Source organism: Pseudochaenichthys georgianus, chromosome 7 (assembly GCF_902827115.2).
Source record: "Pseudochaenichthys georgianus chromosome 7, fPseGeo1.2, whole genome shotgun sequence".
Taxonomy (NCBI): Eukaryota; Metazoa; Chordata; class Actinopteri; order Perciformes; family Channichthyidae; genus Pseudochaenichthys; species Pseudochaenichthys georgianus.
In genome coordinates, this window is record NC_047509.1 from 24796374 (window position 1) to 24814551 (window position 18178).

At 41.2% G+C, this 18178-nt stretch overlaps 2 protein-coding genes across 2 annotated transcripts in view; one reads left to right on the forward strand and one right to left on the reverse strand.

Annotated features, from left to right (window-relative positions):
- The first annotated feature begins 74 nt into the window (after positions 1–74).
- Positions 75–12719, forward strand: zmynd12 (zinc finger, MYND-type containing 12). The gene is made up of 8 exons (XM_034087791.2): positions 75–331; positions 3315–3444; positions 4105–4276; positions 4383–4546; positions 4676–4798; positions 4892–4982; positions 5497–5642; positions 8121–12719. The coding sequence occupies exons 1-8, from the start codon at positions 192–194 to the stop codon at positions 8226–8228; spliced, it is 1074 nt and encodes a 357-aa protein (XP_033943682.1). The 5' UTR covers positions 75–191; the 3' UTR covers positions 8229–12719.
- The window catches only part of rimkla (ribosomal modification protein rimK-like family member A), a 32430-nt gene continuing 23301 nt past the window's right edge, over positions 9050–18178 (reverse strand). Inside the window, exons 3-5 of the mRNA XM_034087456.2 lie at positions 16381–16467; positions 15004–15207; positions 9050–13465 (exon numbers count right to left, since the gene is read on the reverse strand). Coding sequence (XP_033943347.1) covers positions 12951–13465; positions 15004–15207; positions 16381–16467 — 806 coding nt within the window. The 3' untranslated portion in view covers positions 9050–12950. The remainder of the gene's footprint in view (positions 13466–15003; positions 15208–16380; positions 16468–18178) is intronic.

An 18178-nucleotide genomic window follows, 5' to 3' on the forward strand; every position in this document is an offset into this window, starting at 1 on the left:
GTTTTTAAGGTTTTTGTAACAGATTTACCAGCAGAGGGGAAACTAGGCCTACTGACGTCGTTGCCATAGCGACAGTAAACTTACAGTTTCTCAACAACTGCGTTAGCTTCATCAGCTAATTATATGTTGAAAACTAGCATAATACCGGTCGTGTGTTGTGTGTATCCTTTTTATAGCCATTTCTCGCTATAATGGAAGCTAGTCCTCGTGTTTTGGGGAAAACATCCAAGATCATTTCCCTTGCTTTACCCAAAGGAACGGAAAAATTGTGTGAACTTTGTCAAAAAACAGCGCACCTGCAATGCACCAAATGTCGGGTCACCTTTTACTGGTAAGTTTAAACTATCAACAAATACATATTTTATATTTAAACGTCTAAGGCTGTTCATGACTCTCTGGCCATATATTTCTAAATGCATCACATCATTTCCAAATGCCACAAAGTTTTAGTGTAAAGTAACCAAGTAGTATACTTTTACTCAAGTAGGCCTATTGTAGCCTACAAGCTAAGTAGCCTACACGTTTGAGGGATTTTTTACCTTACTTGAATATTTCAATTGTGTTGTTACTTTGTACTTCTAAAGCACTACTTAAACACAAACATGTGTTTATAATAATACACTTTATTTTCATAGCACCTTTCAAAACATTGTTACAAAGTGCTTAAATATACAAATACCTTTAGTATAGTTTTTTCAGATTTGGATTAATCATGTGAAATATAATCAAGACTAAAATAAGACTTTAGTTGCACCTGGAGTAACATTCACTAGCCTATCCTACAACAAACAAAGTATATACAATTAGCTACACCTTTACCAGCTTTGATAACACTTTAATGCATCAATAAATATAATAAAAACATATAATATATATTATTCTGAAATGGGTCAATCTACATAATGAGTACTTTGAATTGTGGTACTTGTATATTTTAATGCAAATACTTTGGTACTTTTACTTGAGTAACATTATGAATGCAGGACTTTTACATTTAACAGAGTATTCCTACACTTTGGTACTTTTACTTTACTAAAGTATAACATCTGAGTACTTCTTCCCCTTTTCCACAAAGTAAATATTGTGTTCATCGTTTGTCAGCTTGCTCAAACATGTCTCCGGTTTGAACGCTAGGTGGCAGTGTCAGCCATATTGTTTCACAGCACAAATCAACACGTAGGCATGAAGAGCGGTCACGTGACCGTGTCGTAAGGGGGGAGCGGATGAAGAGAGGAACAGCTGGAAATCAAATTACCAAATTCCTTTTTTTTCATGCGACGGGGGAAATGTTCCATGCGTCTGCTCGACTATTTGAGTTTGAGAACTTCAGCTTTTTATTTGATGCTTGTAAGCCAATATTACCTTTGGCGTAGGGGGACATCTCCTCATACTCTATTAGAGATCATAAGATGGTGATCGCTGAAATCCTCATTGGCACAGCATGGGGAGTGGAGAAGAGAACGTGCTGACATCCCTCCCTGCAGGGATGTATGTGGAGGGATGAGCCACTAAAGCCAGTGTCTTAAAGGGGGCTTACAGCCACTTATTGTGCTGCACATTTCTGAAATTGAATCAAACGTTATGCACATTACATTTGATATCAAAACAAAGGATGTAGTGGAGTAAACAAGAGTTTATATTCAAACTGATCAAATACAGTAGGCTACATGTTGTAAGAAACACGTTTGTATTTATAATTAATATGTTGGAGGCTTGGAGCAAGTCTCAAGATAATACTAAATCACGGCAAGGGGTCGATATAGAATTTCATGGCCCTTTAGTTTAGTTCCAGTCGTCTTAGCTATTGCCTCTCCTCTCACCACCCTGTCTAATGAAGGCTACAGCCTTGGAGCTTTAACATTCTGTCCCCACAGCTGTGAATTGGTATGACCCAGATAGTTGATTAGGCTTGCCCAAAACATTCATAAAACAATCTCTTCTTTTAGATAATAACAGGACAAGGCTGACATCCAGTAATCCATTTTATAGTGTGGCTCCCCAAAGCTAATCACTCCCAGCCAGGAGCAGAGCTTGCTTTGACTGGTTATCCAATGTTGATGATTATCTGAGAACTATAGCTAAATACTAGGGACTGGGTGATAGAGCTTCAGAATAGAATTGTTTGGTCAGGAGCTGTATCACTTTGTTGCTGCAGAAAACTATCTTTGTCAATTGATAACTTCCAATAAATCTTTAATGTCTGACATCAGTTCGAACTCTGTGTTTCGAGTCCTTGCTCCAAATGTTTCATACAGGGGTGAAACGGTTAATTGGAGGTCTAATGAGCCACATCTTATCATGCTGCTGGCACCTACTATAATAACTAATGTGTGTGTTAGGCAGATTGAGAAGTAGCCTATAGGAAATCAAAGCAGAGACTATAAAGTCGAGTAGCCCTGCCCCTGCGGCCTGAGAAGACCCCATGATTTGTGTTGGCTGCCAGTGCTACTGTCGATGTGACGTGGCCAGATCACTGCTTCCGTCTCAAGTTCAGAAAAACAGACTTGCTGGCATTAACACACATGCTCCTAAGTTAGAAAAACCAAGACAGTTTCCATACAGTGTGCAGGAGAGGGGAGTCAGATGAACACAATTACAGACCTGTTATGTAATGGCCTACAATTTAGTATGCCCTCTCTGCACTCAGATGTTATTTTCTAAATGGGATAGAAAGTCTGTTTTAAATCTTATCCCTTCAGCTAAGTCATGCACAGTATACCGTAGGGAAACATTTCACTGTCAGGGTTTTGTGTAGGAAAATTTTATGTTTTTCAATCAAAAGTATATTTTTTTCACATCATTCTGGAACAAGATCACTGCCAAATCTGTGTACAAAAAGTGAAGGAACATAATACATTAATACAGTAATGCTCTACCCATAGAGCTTACATTATTCATCTTAGGTGGGGACCAAAATAGCTAGAATGAAAGGGAAAACCCTGAAAGTGAATGGTACACATGACTGTGTCTGTCTAGTGATGTGTCAGTATGATGTACACTTTAAAACCATCCTTACTGAGGCTACTGTTCAACACTTCAACACAGTGAAAATCTCAGCTCAGTTGTAAGATCACAGGAGGTTTTTCTTCAATGGCTTGATGTGTGAGCCAATATAAGCCACATTGTACCCGGGGGGAGATGAAGACTGTGTAAGGTGGCTGACAGAAGACAACTGAAGCCACAAAGCCTCTTAAGGCATATGACATGATTGGGATACAATATTGAAATGACTTGATGTTGTAAGTCAGCGTGGGAACATAACAATGACTTGAAGTTTTGCAATCTGTTAAATAAATATATATCTCATTGCTCAGTGATGCAGAGCACCAGCAGGCTGACTGGGTGGGGATCCATGAGAGAATCTGTCAGATGCTTGTTACCATCCGCAGCCCGACAGTCTTAAGCCTCCAGCATGCAGGATGCATTCAATCACAGCTTGTAAAGGTGAGGATATATGCGTTGAATTTCGGTGTTCACACTCAGACTCATCTTGTTTTGAGTTTAAAGTGTACAGAGAAAGATTAAAGGTCCCCTATTATACTATTTTTTCAACAATATATTATAGGTCTCAGATGTATCCAAAACATGTCTCTGAAGTGTTTGGCTCGAAATACCAAACAGATCGTACATTGTAGCATCCCATAATCCCCTCTGTTTCAGCCCTGTTTCAAAGGTGTCTGTTACTTTAGATGAAAATAAGGTGCCACGCCCCTCTGTGAGATATTTGGTTAAAAAAAACAAACAATGGTGCTCTAGGAGGAGATTCAGGTGATAAGGTGGGTGGGGGGGGGTTACCTTGGTTGGTTATTGGCTAATGGTTACACAAGCCAAAAAAAAATCATTATGACATCACAAAGTGGCCAAAATCTGATCAGCTCATTTCCAGACAGGTTTTTATATAAATGGATCAGGATAAAAAGAGAGCGAATCTTTTTTTCCTGAAACGTTCAGAATCTCTTTACACAGAGGGGACACATGTTGATGTGTAAAAGACATGAAACTGTGGATTTTGCCTAATAGGTGACCTTTAAGTGATAATCCATCTTATATTGAATATACCTGTAGCTAACCTGAAGTGTACCTTGGTTTTGGTTCCCTACCTAGGCGGAGCTGATTGAGATGTGCAGGTTGGTGGCTCAGAGCAAGCTGTCTGAGAGGAAGCACCAGGAAGCTCTGCCCGCGGCCCAGTTCTGCCTGCGCTGCTCTAAAGATGTTCACGGCCCCAGATCTGTCCAAATGGTCCCAGCCTACCTGCTGCTGGCTGAGGCTAACATGGGTGATGAACACCACAGATTGCTTTCTCAAATTCCTCTTTCCAAAATAAAGTGTTTAACGCATGACTATGTGCATTTATCTTATATTGAAACATATGTGCTTTCCAGGTATGGGTAATCTAGCCTGGGCGGCGGAGCTCCTGTCCCAGGCGGAGTGGGCGGCGATGAAGAGTTCAGATCACGCGGTCCACCAACGTCTGCACAGGTGCCTGGGTCGCCTCCACACAGTCACTGGAAACCTGGAGGCGGCGCTGTTCAACTTTGCAAATGATGTCAGTGTCATAAGTAACACACTCACCACAATGGCTTATACACGCATATTGTTTGTCTCTCAGGATGTTGGAAATACTGACTATTTATGAATGCACCTTGTAAAAAAAGCTAATTTTCTTTTTTTTCAGATATACTTTGCCAGTGAGGAGTATGGCCTGGATAGCACAGTCACTCGTGGAGGATACTTTCTCATGGCTAATGTGTATGCCAAACTTGGGGGGTTGCCTATTGTTCGTTCCTTGTACTCTGAGGTAACATAAAACAAACATTATTATGACAAGGCAATTTGGCCAAGAAATGTGCTTATGCGTTTCATATTTTATCCTCTACTGTTCATATTGTAGGTGGCACAAACTTGGCACTGCCATCTGACCAAACTCCTCGACACCCACGTACAAAATGTCCAAAGTCCTTACACAGAGATGGAGCCATATGGTGAGTCTTGTCATCAAATAAGCTAAATCTAAATGTAATATAGAACTATTTAAATTAAAAAAACATACATTTAGATTTTGTCAATCGATCCAAATCCAACTCACTGTTCAAACGGTTTAGAATCAGAAAAGTATGTTCGCAATCCATCGCATCACTAAACAAATAGCGTCAACAAGGCCTAGGTTTATCTGAGCTGTCTTGCTGTGCAATCCAAAAGCTAAACCCCAGATTAACACAAGTATGCTCAGGGTTGACTAGAGACCATCTCTGGCTGTGCAGCATCCGCACCGCTACCCTCTACCGCAGCTGCTGCCCTACATATGATGCTAAGCCTGTTAGCTGCAATGTAATTTCCTAGGCTTTCTGGAAGGTTTACCAGGGAATATTGGGAATGGAAGGAAATATGCTCACACAATCTATACAAAAGATGCACAGAGATCAGAATGTATGTTGACCTATTGAATACTGTAAAAACAAAAGGACGTCTTTCTCTCTATCCATTGTTTTTAATCAGATGAAGCCCAGCGAGTTGAAGTGGATGAGATGTTAAGAACAATGCTGGAGTTTGAGCAGAATGACTCCAGAAAAGACTCAGCTCAGATTGCACTGGTGGCTCACTGCCTGGCCATGCTGTGGTTCCTAGCAGGTGACTCCCTAAAGGTAAGACCCCTGATGACGTCCAGGCATTAAAGGTTCAGTTTGACAGAGTGACACAGTCCCCCATTTCCTCTGTATGCTACTTCTTTGGATGGTCGTACTCAAGATGATATTAACTCTAATTGGTAAAGTAAAGATGAGGTGGGAATTAGCGGGAGTTTATTTCACCGCCTTGACACTCCGACATCCACCTAGAGTCTCTGTAAGGCCCTTGGAAAATGTTTGGGTGTGTGTTAACTGCATCTTAAATGTGGGGTGAATGAGTGTATGTCTTATGCGTCCAGTTCAGAGAACAAGGCAGCAATGGTGAAGTGAATGTGTAAGACTATAGGTTGGGTCTTGGGCAGGCAGAGATTAGAGATAGGGCAGGATCAAGCACATGCATACAAACGTAGTTAAAACACTATTAGTTACTTTGATTGTTTTACCGTCATTGTTTTATCTTACGGTGTCTTGGGTTAGTACGGCGGGAGTTCACCAACAGTTTTTCTATAAGGTCAAAACAAAATGTGAAATACACCCTGGTGGCAAGCAGAGCCGAAAAAGCAATGTTACCCCTACTTCAAGTGGCAAAATGGCAGCTGTAGGCACAAAGGATCCGGGTTCATTTTACCAGGACGGTGGTTAACTAGCCTAAGTACATTTGATTATTTTACAGTAACTGAAGAAACTATAATTTGTTGGAGTGGTGGTTCATCGAACATCCCATGTGGTGTGAACATTTAAATACTGGATCCAGCAGGCCGTTTAACGTTTTATTCTCAAATGATGGTTGACAACGGTTTCGCTGCTGTGGATGACTTTATTTAAATAAAAGGGATATTTACAAACTATTAGCAGTCTTACAATAACCACAATACTAATAATAATAATAATAATAATAAATAAGGTTCAGTATTCCACTTACATAATTTCATGCATCAGCAGTGGTTCCCAACCTTTTTTCCCAAGAGCCCCCCCAAATGACTCCTGTTGGAAGGGCCGCCCCCCCCCCACACACACACGTGCTGCAACTACTGTCACAAACTGGATGAATGTGAAGTATTTTGTTAAAGGAGGATGAAAGCGTAATCAAGGAGCACTATTGGAGTGATTTTGATGGTTATTGGACTCAAGATTAATTAATTTGGATTCCCGCTCTATGAAGAAATTAAAGGACGGCACAAGTGGAAACAATTCACAAAGGGATTAAACTGTTTAAAACACATGCTCAAAGTAAGCCGGATTTTGCTGATGTGTTTATGTGGATTAAAAAGTCGTAAATAATCTACAAAATGGAGGAGACCGATCTGATCGGAGCAACTGTGACAAATAATCCAACTGAAACCTGCATGGACAATGACTATGTTTTAAAAATGCGCTTATCCAGCAAAGCCTGGTTTGGACACTTTACGGGCAGAAGAAACATTTTTATCAAAGAAAAAATTATACATTTTTGTATTTGTATGCCTTTAATAGCTACTAACTTCAATTTTTATTCAAATGAATTAATCAATTATGTTGTATATTGTATTGTAATGAAGAGACAAGGCTTTTAGTGACAATCATGTATTGAGTTACAATTATATGTAAAAAAAAAAAAAAAATGTAAAAACAAAAGAAAAGTCTAAATATGATATTTGGCCTCAAATCATCTGAGGCCTGGAGCCCCCAAGGGGGGCGCGCCCCCCAGGTCGGGAACCACTGATCCACAGGATTCAACTATTTTCTTTAAACATAGGTGTGGGTCAAAGGGAATCTAGAAGGCGGATCTAACATAAACAAAACAGTCTGTTAAAGTTAAGCTAAACATTTCATCAACTGATTTAAGTACAAACAATTAGCAGCTCCATGTGCCAACTCACAGTTCCTATGTTCTTCAGTCTCTGGTGAGTCTCTGGGAGTGACCGGCCTGAAGGGCGGAGCTTTAAAGACTTTTGTGGGGGAGTGGTCTACACTTGATTGACAGAGGTGGTGATGCCGATTGAGAGGGGAGATACTTGTGATTGTTAACAGTAACATTTTCTGACACAAAGCACACAAAATGGTCAGTCCAACTTTTCTTGATGTTTATTGAACTCCAAAAAAAAGGCCGCACAGGAGCCTGGATATTTACAAATGAGAGAGCCGTAGATATAACATTGTTCAAACTTGAGCAATACATACACGATGATTAGTCCCAGCTGCATATCCATGGAAAGTGCAGGCATTCCAGAGATGCCACCGCAAAACTGCTGAATCCCACATTGCGATGGCATGTTTCCATCTGAGCATGGTCTTGTCAACAGTATCAAACAATTATTATTTATTGATATTTCTCCTTGTTCTAAACTGTAAAGGACAGTGTGACAGCCTATACATCAGGTGGTCGGAGGGTTGAAGTGGGATAAATTAAGCCGACTGGGTAGCAATCCAATTTTCAGTGATATTATTATATAAGTCAGCTTTACTTTCCCCTGTGAGTCTAACAGCTGCAGTGTTTTGTTTCCGTTTGTGTGCCAGGCACTGGGATTTGGCAACACTGCCCTGCAGGCCAGCCAGCTGATACCAAACCATGACCTGACGGAGCCCATCCAGGGCCTGCTGCAGCTGCTGCACACCGCCCGCTAGTCCCCATACCTGCCCTGCCCCGCCCTCTGCCTGGAGATCTACACCCCCGGGACATCTGTTTAGCCCCACACCACTTCCCACATGTATAAGTAGAAACCCCCCTGCATTGGTCACAAATAAAAAGTTTATGAGTACAGAGCTTATGATGTCATTTAGGGTTTATCCAGATGTTGTGTAAGCGGACAATGAAAAACAATGGGGGGAAGAAAAATACATTTGTGCTCAGTCGAATACCCCCAGGCAAATAAAAATGCCTAGAGAACATTTTATATTAACATAGCACAGGATATATGGAGGAATCCGGAAGTCAAATGTAGTAGCTACCTTTTAAGACCCTTTCCATACATTTGAACACCTCATCGCCACTTCGAGTTTTAACCGGTTACATTGGCGACACACTTTACCTCACATTATACAGTATTGATTGTCCTTCCTCCTTATCTTCCAACCATTTTGACGCAAACTTGCATTCCCCTATAACGAAGTTGTTTAACAACCGGCGTAAACGGACCGTTGCACGCTATCAAGCAATCAAAGTGCGATGTCCTGTTTAGATGACGTCAAATCCAACGGGATGCCATAAACTACACAGAATCACACTACACATCTACGCAATGATTACATTCAGGCAGACTTTAGAATACAACCTCTTTGCACAATTTATATACTTATTGAAAACAAGCTACAAAATGTAATACCTTGGAAAATGCCGTTTAATACTTTTTAATAGCCTTCATTTTCGCTAAATTGATTGATCAACTTTTAATACTTTTTAAGACCCCGCGGACACCCTGTAGAAACAAAAAAGGAGTAAACACTGGTTGGTTTTGAATGCTCATCTTTATTTGACTCTAAAAAAAAGAGGGATATATATTTACATCCTTTTGCACATTTGTGAATAACATGACTTTTCGATCCGTTTTGTAACACTGTTAGAATGATACAGAACAGAATCATGGCAAGGGCATTTGCTTCAACAGTTTTTCTTGCAAAGTTTTTGCTCACCTCGTACCTAGCAGACCATTACCATTCATCAATTCACCATATGCTATGCAGATGTAATTGAAGACATTTAATGTCTATATATCAACAGAGCATAAACATTGCATGTTCCTTCTGCAAATCAAAGAATGTTGTAAACTTTTAGCAAACCTCAGGTTCGTTTTAAAACACATTGACATAAAATGAACCTGGTGATTGCTGAGAAATCCTACATATTATATACAATTCTGAAAAATTAATTCATTATCAAAACAAAGTATCACTTTTAAAATCATCTCACTACTAGTGTTACTAGTACTAAGTTATACAACAAAATGTTTGTTTTTTGGCATTCAGATTCATTTTCATGTGTCGAGAGGCAGCAAAACATGGAAACACTTTGATTTCCGCATATTCCCTTTTTAATTTTGTAGCCAAATATACATTAGCAGCAGTTTGGAATGAAATAGTAACCTTGTGCTCTTTTGTGTTGTTGTACACAGTGACTAGTCCAAAGGTCCTTTCATATTTGTTCCAGGCTGGCCAAGCACCACAGGGCAATACACTTTCCATCATTTCATGATTAACACATTTTTCTTCCTTCCCTGTGTCACAACATGCCGTGCCCGTTTCTTCCAGTAGGTTCCATGCCGTGTATCATGGCCACTGGTCTACGAATACAAAGCAGAAGAAAGAAACCCACCTGAATTGGGATCTTGACCCGACTGATCCTCAAATCATTGCTCCCAGAGGAAGCCAGGCAATAAAAAGGCATTCCAACAGTTGTTGGGGCACAGTCAAATGAACCTGAAGAGGCTGAATGTGCACTGTGTGGATATGGATGATGTGTCAACTACAGATTTAAACAACAGGGCTTCAAGAGAGATACGCACATTCACTCTTTCTTATGGCTGGCTTGTTATGTCTTCAAAGGATATGTGATCTGACATTTTCACTGACATACACCATGTGGGATGACAAAGGCTTGAATGAAAAGACGAAGACTTGAAAAATAGGGGACAACAATTGGAGATACTCATATAAGCTTTTATTTTAGGATGGGACTTGTTGATAATCAAGCACCGGCCCCTTGCATGTCAGGACAGTGGACATCAGCGGATTTCCCAGTTTGTTTGTCAGATACTAGAGATAGCGGACACCATCAGCACAGTAGTGTAAACGGTGTAATTCTCTCAGTGGAGCCACTGTGATCACTTGATAGCAGACTTAGAGTGAAAGCTGCCTTTCCTGTTGTCTGGCGGTTTTAGATGTGGCACTCTCAAGCAGGCCCCTGTTAGAACCCAGGCAGTTAGTAAATTCGGCCCACAAAAGAGGAAAATATTATTAAGCTTCACAGCGGTTTCACTTTATTGAGACATTAGTGTACACAAACCACTTTTTCTTTAAAAAGACCATAAATTAGGAAGAAAACAAGGAACAGTATAAAACAAGCAGGGAGAAAAGGTGAATGGTAACCATGGTATACACCACATGTCTTATACTGTAGTTCACAACCTTTTATTTATTGTTGTTTGTGTATCTTTCTGTCTGCCTGTAGCTATGTGTAATGTTTTGCATGTCTCTAGCTCGAATGGATATGTCGTGCTTTTGGGGGTCGGGGGTGAGATCCAGGCTGCTTCCCTGAGATATGTTCAACAGGAAGGGTTATTATAAGTCTAAAAACATGGACATCACTATGGAGAACAACTAATGTTTGTGCTTTTGTCCCATTTGTCCTAATGAATGGCATTACGCCCATGCCCTACCTCTATTTTAGTAGATATTTCAGAAGGCCTACAGGAGGTAAATAAACAGAACACAAAAACCGTAAGCAATATGCTCTTGGCCGCTGAAATCCCTGGATTTTGTTTTTCCATATCTTCTCCAAGAAAAATAAAAAGTAACATTCTATTCAAAGATGCGGCAAAAATATAATTCCCATATTATTTGTACACTATGCCAACATATTCTAACGGTTAGGATACTTCATTGTTATAAAAAAAATCTACAACTCATACGACTGAGGAAACACATCTAATCAAATTCAGAAATGTTATCACCAAATTTCATTTGAAACCTTTAAAGATGGCAGGTCTATACAAAGAAGTTTTTCCACAATAGCTTATGTAAATGTCAATATTGGCAGTTATGTCAGCCGTTCCAGTTTCAGCAGCTGTATACTAGTATGCATCGAAGCTAAATCCCTATCTAAATATTTACAAAAAAAGCTGTAAAGCAATACAAAATAATACACACTTACAGCTCTTAGACATAAAGGAAGGAACACCTGGGTCAGGGGCCTTTTGAAAACCACAAGCATCCCGGCTGATATGTTCTGTATGTTTGAATATCTATGTCATGCTATGGCAGTGAGGAGTCACTGTTCTGAGGTATATTCTGTTTACAGGTGTGGACGCAGCTTTCAAACTCTGTCTCGTGTTTCCTAAATATGTCCGCTGAGCGAGAAAACAAATACATCAGTTTATCGTAAAGTGCTAGACATTTTATATTTTTAAAAAGCAACAAACTGCTGCTGGTAAGGCTTATCAAACAGGCTAGGAATATAAAATAAAAAAATGGAGTCATTGCACTCAATTCATTTTGATATTCCAGGTTGTGACTCAGACAGAAATGCTATTTGTTATTTCTACTACTTCACACCGGTTAGCGCAGTTCTGCTTACATTAATATCCTGCTTCATTCACAGTGAACAGAGGGTTGATAATATAACGCATGAACAAGGTAACCTCTTATTCAGTGTCAATGTAGCAACTTGGGCTACATTTTAATATTAGTTTTTAAAAATTGGCATTTCATGGATTTTAGTTGTAGAAAAGTTAAAACATTGTGTTGTAGTTGGATTTACAACATATGAAAGGTGTAGTGAATTTAACTCTCGTTATGAAAAGCAGTAAAATTGACATTTCATTTGCCTAGCTTCAGTTTCTGCCCCTCTAGTTCTGTGTCCTCGACAGGAGCACTAAATGGCTACATCAGAACTGTCAGGGTAATGTGCCCAGCATGAGGATGTATCGCTCTCCCAAGGAGCGAATGAACACTTCATCTCGACTTCAATCCATCTAACCGTACTACAGTCTCAGCAGGAAACCCCTCTTTTAAGACAACATACCATAGACTCTCCTTTAAATAATACGGTGTAGTAAGGAAACAATATGACAGGTGCATGCCTTTATTGGAATCCCACACCCACCCCAAAAAATGCCACCTTCACCCTCAGTATTTTTGCTAAATTGAAACTAGTAAACGTATGCACTATATCCCACTCCCGCCACCATGCTGCAGTGTAAGCTAAGTTTGAAAATTGGGGTTTGCAGTTTTGGAGAGCGCGGAGTCAGGGGAGCAGCCTCAGATCTTTTTTTTTTTTGTTCTTTTTTTTTTTAAGGGAGTTGGTAGGATAAGGCTCATGTGTTGGTGTTTGTATTCCCGTGGTTGTGTTTGAATGTGTTTTCACCGCTCATGTTTTGCATTAAACAACGTGTTTGAAGGGTTTTTGGATTGATATGTGTTTACAAAAGGAATGTCAGTTGCCATGCGTACAGGTGTGTGTGTGTGTGTGTGTGTGTGTGTGTGTGTGTGTGTGTGTGTGTGTGTGTGTGTGTGTGTGTGTGTGTGTGTGTGTGTGTGTGTGTGTGTGTGTGTGTGTGTGTGTGTGTGTTTGTGTATGCTCATTATTCATATGCATTTGTTGTGTTTGTGTGTGTGCATGAAGCTGCTTGCATCTTACTCAGTCAATAATTTGATCTCATTGGCAAGAAGAGTGTTGAAGTTGTAGGCTGGATCGGGGAGGTCGGGCAGGGGGGGGGCTGTGGACTGGCGGGGCGAGGACTGGGAGGGCTCCGCCAGCTCGGGGTCACTCTCGCTGGAGGTAGAACCCACGGACATGTTGCAGACGGCCTCGGGCAGCGAGCCCTCGCCCCCGGTGGGCACGGGGCACACCTCGGGCTCGCTGCTGGTCTCGCTGGTGTTCGACACCACGGACAGCAGGGACATTTTACGGGTGAGGCGGCTGGGGAGCAACGACAGGGCGTAGTCGGCGACGATGCCCGCCACGTCCATGCCGCAGGCCTGGTCGAAGGCAATGAAGCCAACGTTTGCGTTCGCTTCGCAGACCACAAAGGAGCCGTCGTTCATCTGCAGCAGGTCGATGCCGCACACGTCCATGCCGAGGATGTTGGACACTTCGATGGCCAGCTGCTTCCCCTGCTCGCTCAGTGGGCACATCATACCGACACCCCCTAACAGTCCAGACAGAGACATCGCGCTGGTTAATACCCACAACAACCAGGTTCATTCATTTCAACCTCCTGACTGTCACGAATAATCTACTATCAAACAAGAGCTATCATGCAGTGTTTGCGGAGGATTTAAGAAATATGTTCTAGGCCAGGAAAAGTAATGAAAGTGGTAAAAGCAAATATTAATAATATAAATATATATATATAATTTAATATTAATTAAATTGTGAAGAGATACATAATGATGTTGCGGCAATGTTTATTGTTAGACTTGCATCCAGAAAAGAGTCTTATCAAATGCATTTGAATACACTGATCGTACAGTGGGTTCTGTTTGGCCTCATGCTTAAAAGCCAGTGAAGACTGATAAGTGATGTAAACACAGTTTTTAAACACAGAACTATGTATGCACTGTGCCTTTAGTTTTAAGTATTGACGTAGTATATGAAGTTAATATGGGCATAACACACCTATAAGATATTGAAAAGGTTGCTGTTCCAACTGGAGTCACAGTTCTGTTTGTTTACTTCACCATGGACATTTTGTAGTGTGTCCTTGAAAGGTCATGGAAAATATGTGACATTTTGTTCATGAAAATATGTGAGAACTCTGATACATAATATAAATACAACACCAGATACACATACAGTGAGTGCAATTGTCTACACGATCTGTTTAATAAACGCAGAACAACCTGCTTACTAGCGTCCTAAATATGTCACAGCCAATAAGCAGCCTACACCAGCAGCACTGCTCATACTCTGTCACGCAAAATCAGTCTCATCAGCTGGAATGCTGTCTCACTCGATGTCTGCAGGGCACATTTGGGACAAGCTTGTTGACTTGGCCACGATTCCAAAAACTGGTTTATATAGCAGATGGACTGTTATTCTCGATAAACAATTTCAAAAATGCTATGACTGTTAAATATTACCCGCATACACAGGAATGATAAGAGCAGCCATGACACCTTAAATGTGGCACACGGCTCTTTTTTAAATAATTAAAGCCTGTCTTTAATTTATAACTGGACTTTTTTTAACACTGTATATTTCACATTTATATGTATTTAATATGCTATTCCTTGCACACTTATTGTTAATAATATCCTACTTTTAAAATGTGTTAGCTGTTATTTGGCCCTTAATAGTGTTTAGTTGACAGGTAGTCTACTGATGTTTGTCTTTCACAGTAGAAAGAGTATTTATTTTACTTTTTAGTTCAGTTTTATTTTCTATTTTGAGATGCTTCTATTCTATGTTGGTTAATTTGTTATTCTTTTTATTTATCAAATGATGTGCAATGCCTTGTTTTAGTATGCTGCTGTGAAAAACATTTCCCAATTTGGGATCATAAAAGATATCTTCAAAATGTCAGAGTAAAAAAAAACGCAATAAAAAAAAGTTCCAGTGTGGCAGTGCTGGTAACTGTAATGAGGGGAAGGGGGGGGCAGCTCAGTAATGTAATTAGTGTGTGACAGTGCTCAATAGTTTAGTAATTCAGTGTGTCATCATTGGCTCTCGGAGGCGTTTGCGTACCCAGAGAGCAGTTGCTCTGCATGCGACCGTCCGTGGAGCAACGTAGCATCGAGCCGATGACACGGCCGCCCACCAGGACCACCCGGACGTCACGGCCATGCGATTCTTTGACATACTCCTGAAACAAGTAGGGGGTGTCGTGGCGGATCAAGTGGCACAGGTCTGTCAGGTGGTGTTTGTCCCGGGCCAGGAACACAGCTTTGCCTAGGAAGAGACAAAAGATGAAGGAAGAAAAATCAATATGAGTTACTTTCAGGATAACAAAGATATTTGCATGCTTGCAGGGTCTGAGATGTGTGTTATAATGTCAATTTTTAACATGAAAATAAGTTGCATTGTCTTCGATTCTGCTGACAATTAGAAGCATCTGCTGACTAAGTCTGTTGCCAGTTCCTGTGTTTTGTATAATGGATCGGACACTCCTCTTAGCGGCCACAGAATTGCTTCTCACATAGAATAGAGAATGCCTGTTTTAATTAGTACCACTTGGCCTCGTCTCCTTGTTGTCAAGCCCTCATCCGGCACTGGGGGAAATCTTGTGATTGCTGTGCGTTTGTACATTGTGTGTAGGTGACGATCCAAATAAGATGACAAAGCAATCCCTGGGTAACATCATGAAGATGTGAAGAAGGACATTGTCAAGCTAGCATGCTTAGAAAAACACGAGTCATTGTTCAGGGTTCAGTGAGACACATGACTACTTTGTATCGATGGTACTAAAACATGCGGAGCTGCCCACAAATGCATACACTAGATTTTGACCCTTTAAAAACAAGGGTTGTTAAGATTTTAAACAACCCTTCAAATATGTTTAACAAGCCTTGTATTTGCTCAAGAGAAGGAATTGGACTTCGGCCAATGACAAAGGTTAACAACTGAGGGGAGGAAAGCAACCCTTGAGAGGAAGACCCCCATAAAAAGGTTCAAGTTAGTTGTTGACCAACGGCTGCATTCCCCATCAATGCCTTGTGCCGGCAGCCTGGGCTATCCATGGTGCATTGTTATTCCTTGGCACGCTAGCCAAGTGTCAATAATTTGAATAGGGAAAGGCTAATGGGTCAGCAGACACTTGGGGCTCATCTCCAACATTATTGGGAAAGCTAGAATGTTCCACAAGCCCCTTGTGAGTTCACTCAAAATGAGAAAACTATGGCCAATTTAGCAGGAACAGAGATGATTAGCCCAGCGGCCATGATGCAAGCATTACAGCTACATGCTTTTGTTGGGTTGTTGCAGCACCACAGTCCTAAATCATTTAACACTGACAATGAATTTCATGTCAAAGTGGACTGAGCTGCCAGTAGCTGCGTACTGATTTTTGGGGTGAGGTGTGTTGAACAGAGCTGGTGACAGGGAGAAACAGACTGACGCTCTTACCTCTGTGGCCCCGTGCATTCTTCACCACCACGGGGTAGCCGAGTGGCTCTGCCTCGTCAATCATCTTTCGGAAGTTGTCATGCCCTCCTGGTAAATGCCCATGCACACAAACACAGAAACATGAAGCCAATCAGAGGGGTGAAATATATATAAACAAAGCTCTTGTTTTGATAGCATGGTTCACACATTACCGCCATCTGAACAGGGTGAATAGCCTGTCGCTATGGCAACTGAAGTGACTCAATAAAGCAAGGCTGTAGGAGTGCTGTCCTGAGCTTATACTTATTTTGCGGCTTGATTCATGAGATTGGAACAAAGCGGTCACAGAGGGATGCATTAATGTGAAGCAGAAGAGAGAGAGGCAGCTTGCAGCAGCAGATGTGATCCAGCTTTCTCTACTTCGGCTCAAGAAGTGATTGAAAAATGTGTAAGAATCCATTTCCACTCCTCTCCCTCTCTCGATCATTGTTTGCCTGTCTGTTCTTATCTGGCATTCGGTCAACGGAACAGATGTGAACTGCTCTGACACACGGCTGTTTCCCCGTGCGCTGATTCACATGTGTTTTCAGTGAGCAGGAGAAACAGCAGAGGAAACAGGGGGAGTGGATAGCAAATGTGGGAACAGCCATTGGCTGCAGAGGTAGCAGGAGAGAGGCGTTGGCATCTTTTATTTTGAAAAACCATGGGGTGGGGCGATTAGAAGGGGCTCTCCATAGGCTCTCCAGCCGCTCTGCATGCATCGCCTGGCCCACTGTGCAGAGACGAAAGGAATGTAGGCCAAACACCCCCTCCTCTTTCTTTCTTTCTGTTTCTGTCTGTATCCTGCTCTGTCTGCTCTCACAAACACCACAGCACTGGGGATTTTTGGAAAGCAGAAACTACAACAAATGAAAACAGCAGTCTGGCTCATGTTGCCTCCCTTCATGTCTTTAGGTTGTGTCAATGGTTTGACCAGATATGTAAATGTAATCTTCTCTCTGTTGTTTGAGTCATTGCAGCAGAATAATGAGCTACTGATGGTTTATTAATCCTTTTATACAGACTAAAGCCTGTGATGCAACTAATGTGATTGAAATGTCAGAAAAACAACATACGTGACACAGCAGTGCTGCTGTTTATGCTCATATCCATTTCATTAAGGACGGTGCAGTTATATTACCTTAGAACTTGTTTATCGGTACTAACAGAGAATATCTATTTGTATTATAACAACAACTAGTGATACATTTCATAATGAATTCATCTGCAGAATATGCAACACTTGATGTACTCTGCTAAGGCAATAGCAGTCTGCATTCTAAAGCACTGAACACATCAGGTCAAATGCAGTGTGGACTCTTGGAAGTGGAAGCATTAATAAAGCTACATGCGTCCACATTCATTAACTGACTGCAGTGATGCTGTCCACAGGGGCGTGGCTTGGTTACGGGAGGGTAGCCGGATCAAGTCCAAATACAGAGTGTGGACTGGAAGCTGAAGATGTGGCAGTTTAACCCCCGGGCCTTCCTGATGTGCCCTAGAGCAAGGTACCAAACCTATCCTGCTAAGACCCATCATCCTGACTTCCTGTTTGTGTGTTTTTGTTAATTAGGTACAATTACATTTAAAAAAATTAATTTCCCAAAGGAGGCGTATAGAGTACATTCTTCTCTGGTGACCTATAACAACACATGTGAATGCTGTGAATGGAGATCTGATTGCTCAGGACACATCCAGAGGTGGTCTGCGCCACCTGTGGACCTTTTTTTTTTTTTGTGGGTGGAGTAATGCATCATGGGCCACATTAAAGAACTGTCTA

Coding starts and splice junctions, on each gene's coding strand:
- zmynd12 (XM_034087791.2), top strand. CDS start 192: ATGGAAGCTAGTCCTCGTGTTTTGGGGAAAACATCCAAGATCATTTCC. Junction 3,445..4,104: donor TTCAATCACAGCTTGTAAAG/GTGAGGATATAT, acceptor TTCCCTACCTAG/GCGGAGCTGATTGAGATGTG. Junction 4,547..4,675: donor TGTTCAACTTTGCAAATGAT/GTCAGTGTCATA, acceptor CTTTTTTTTCAG/ATATACTTTGCCAGTGAGGA.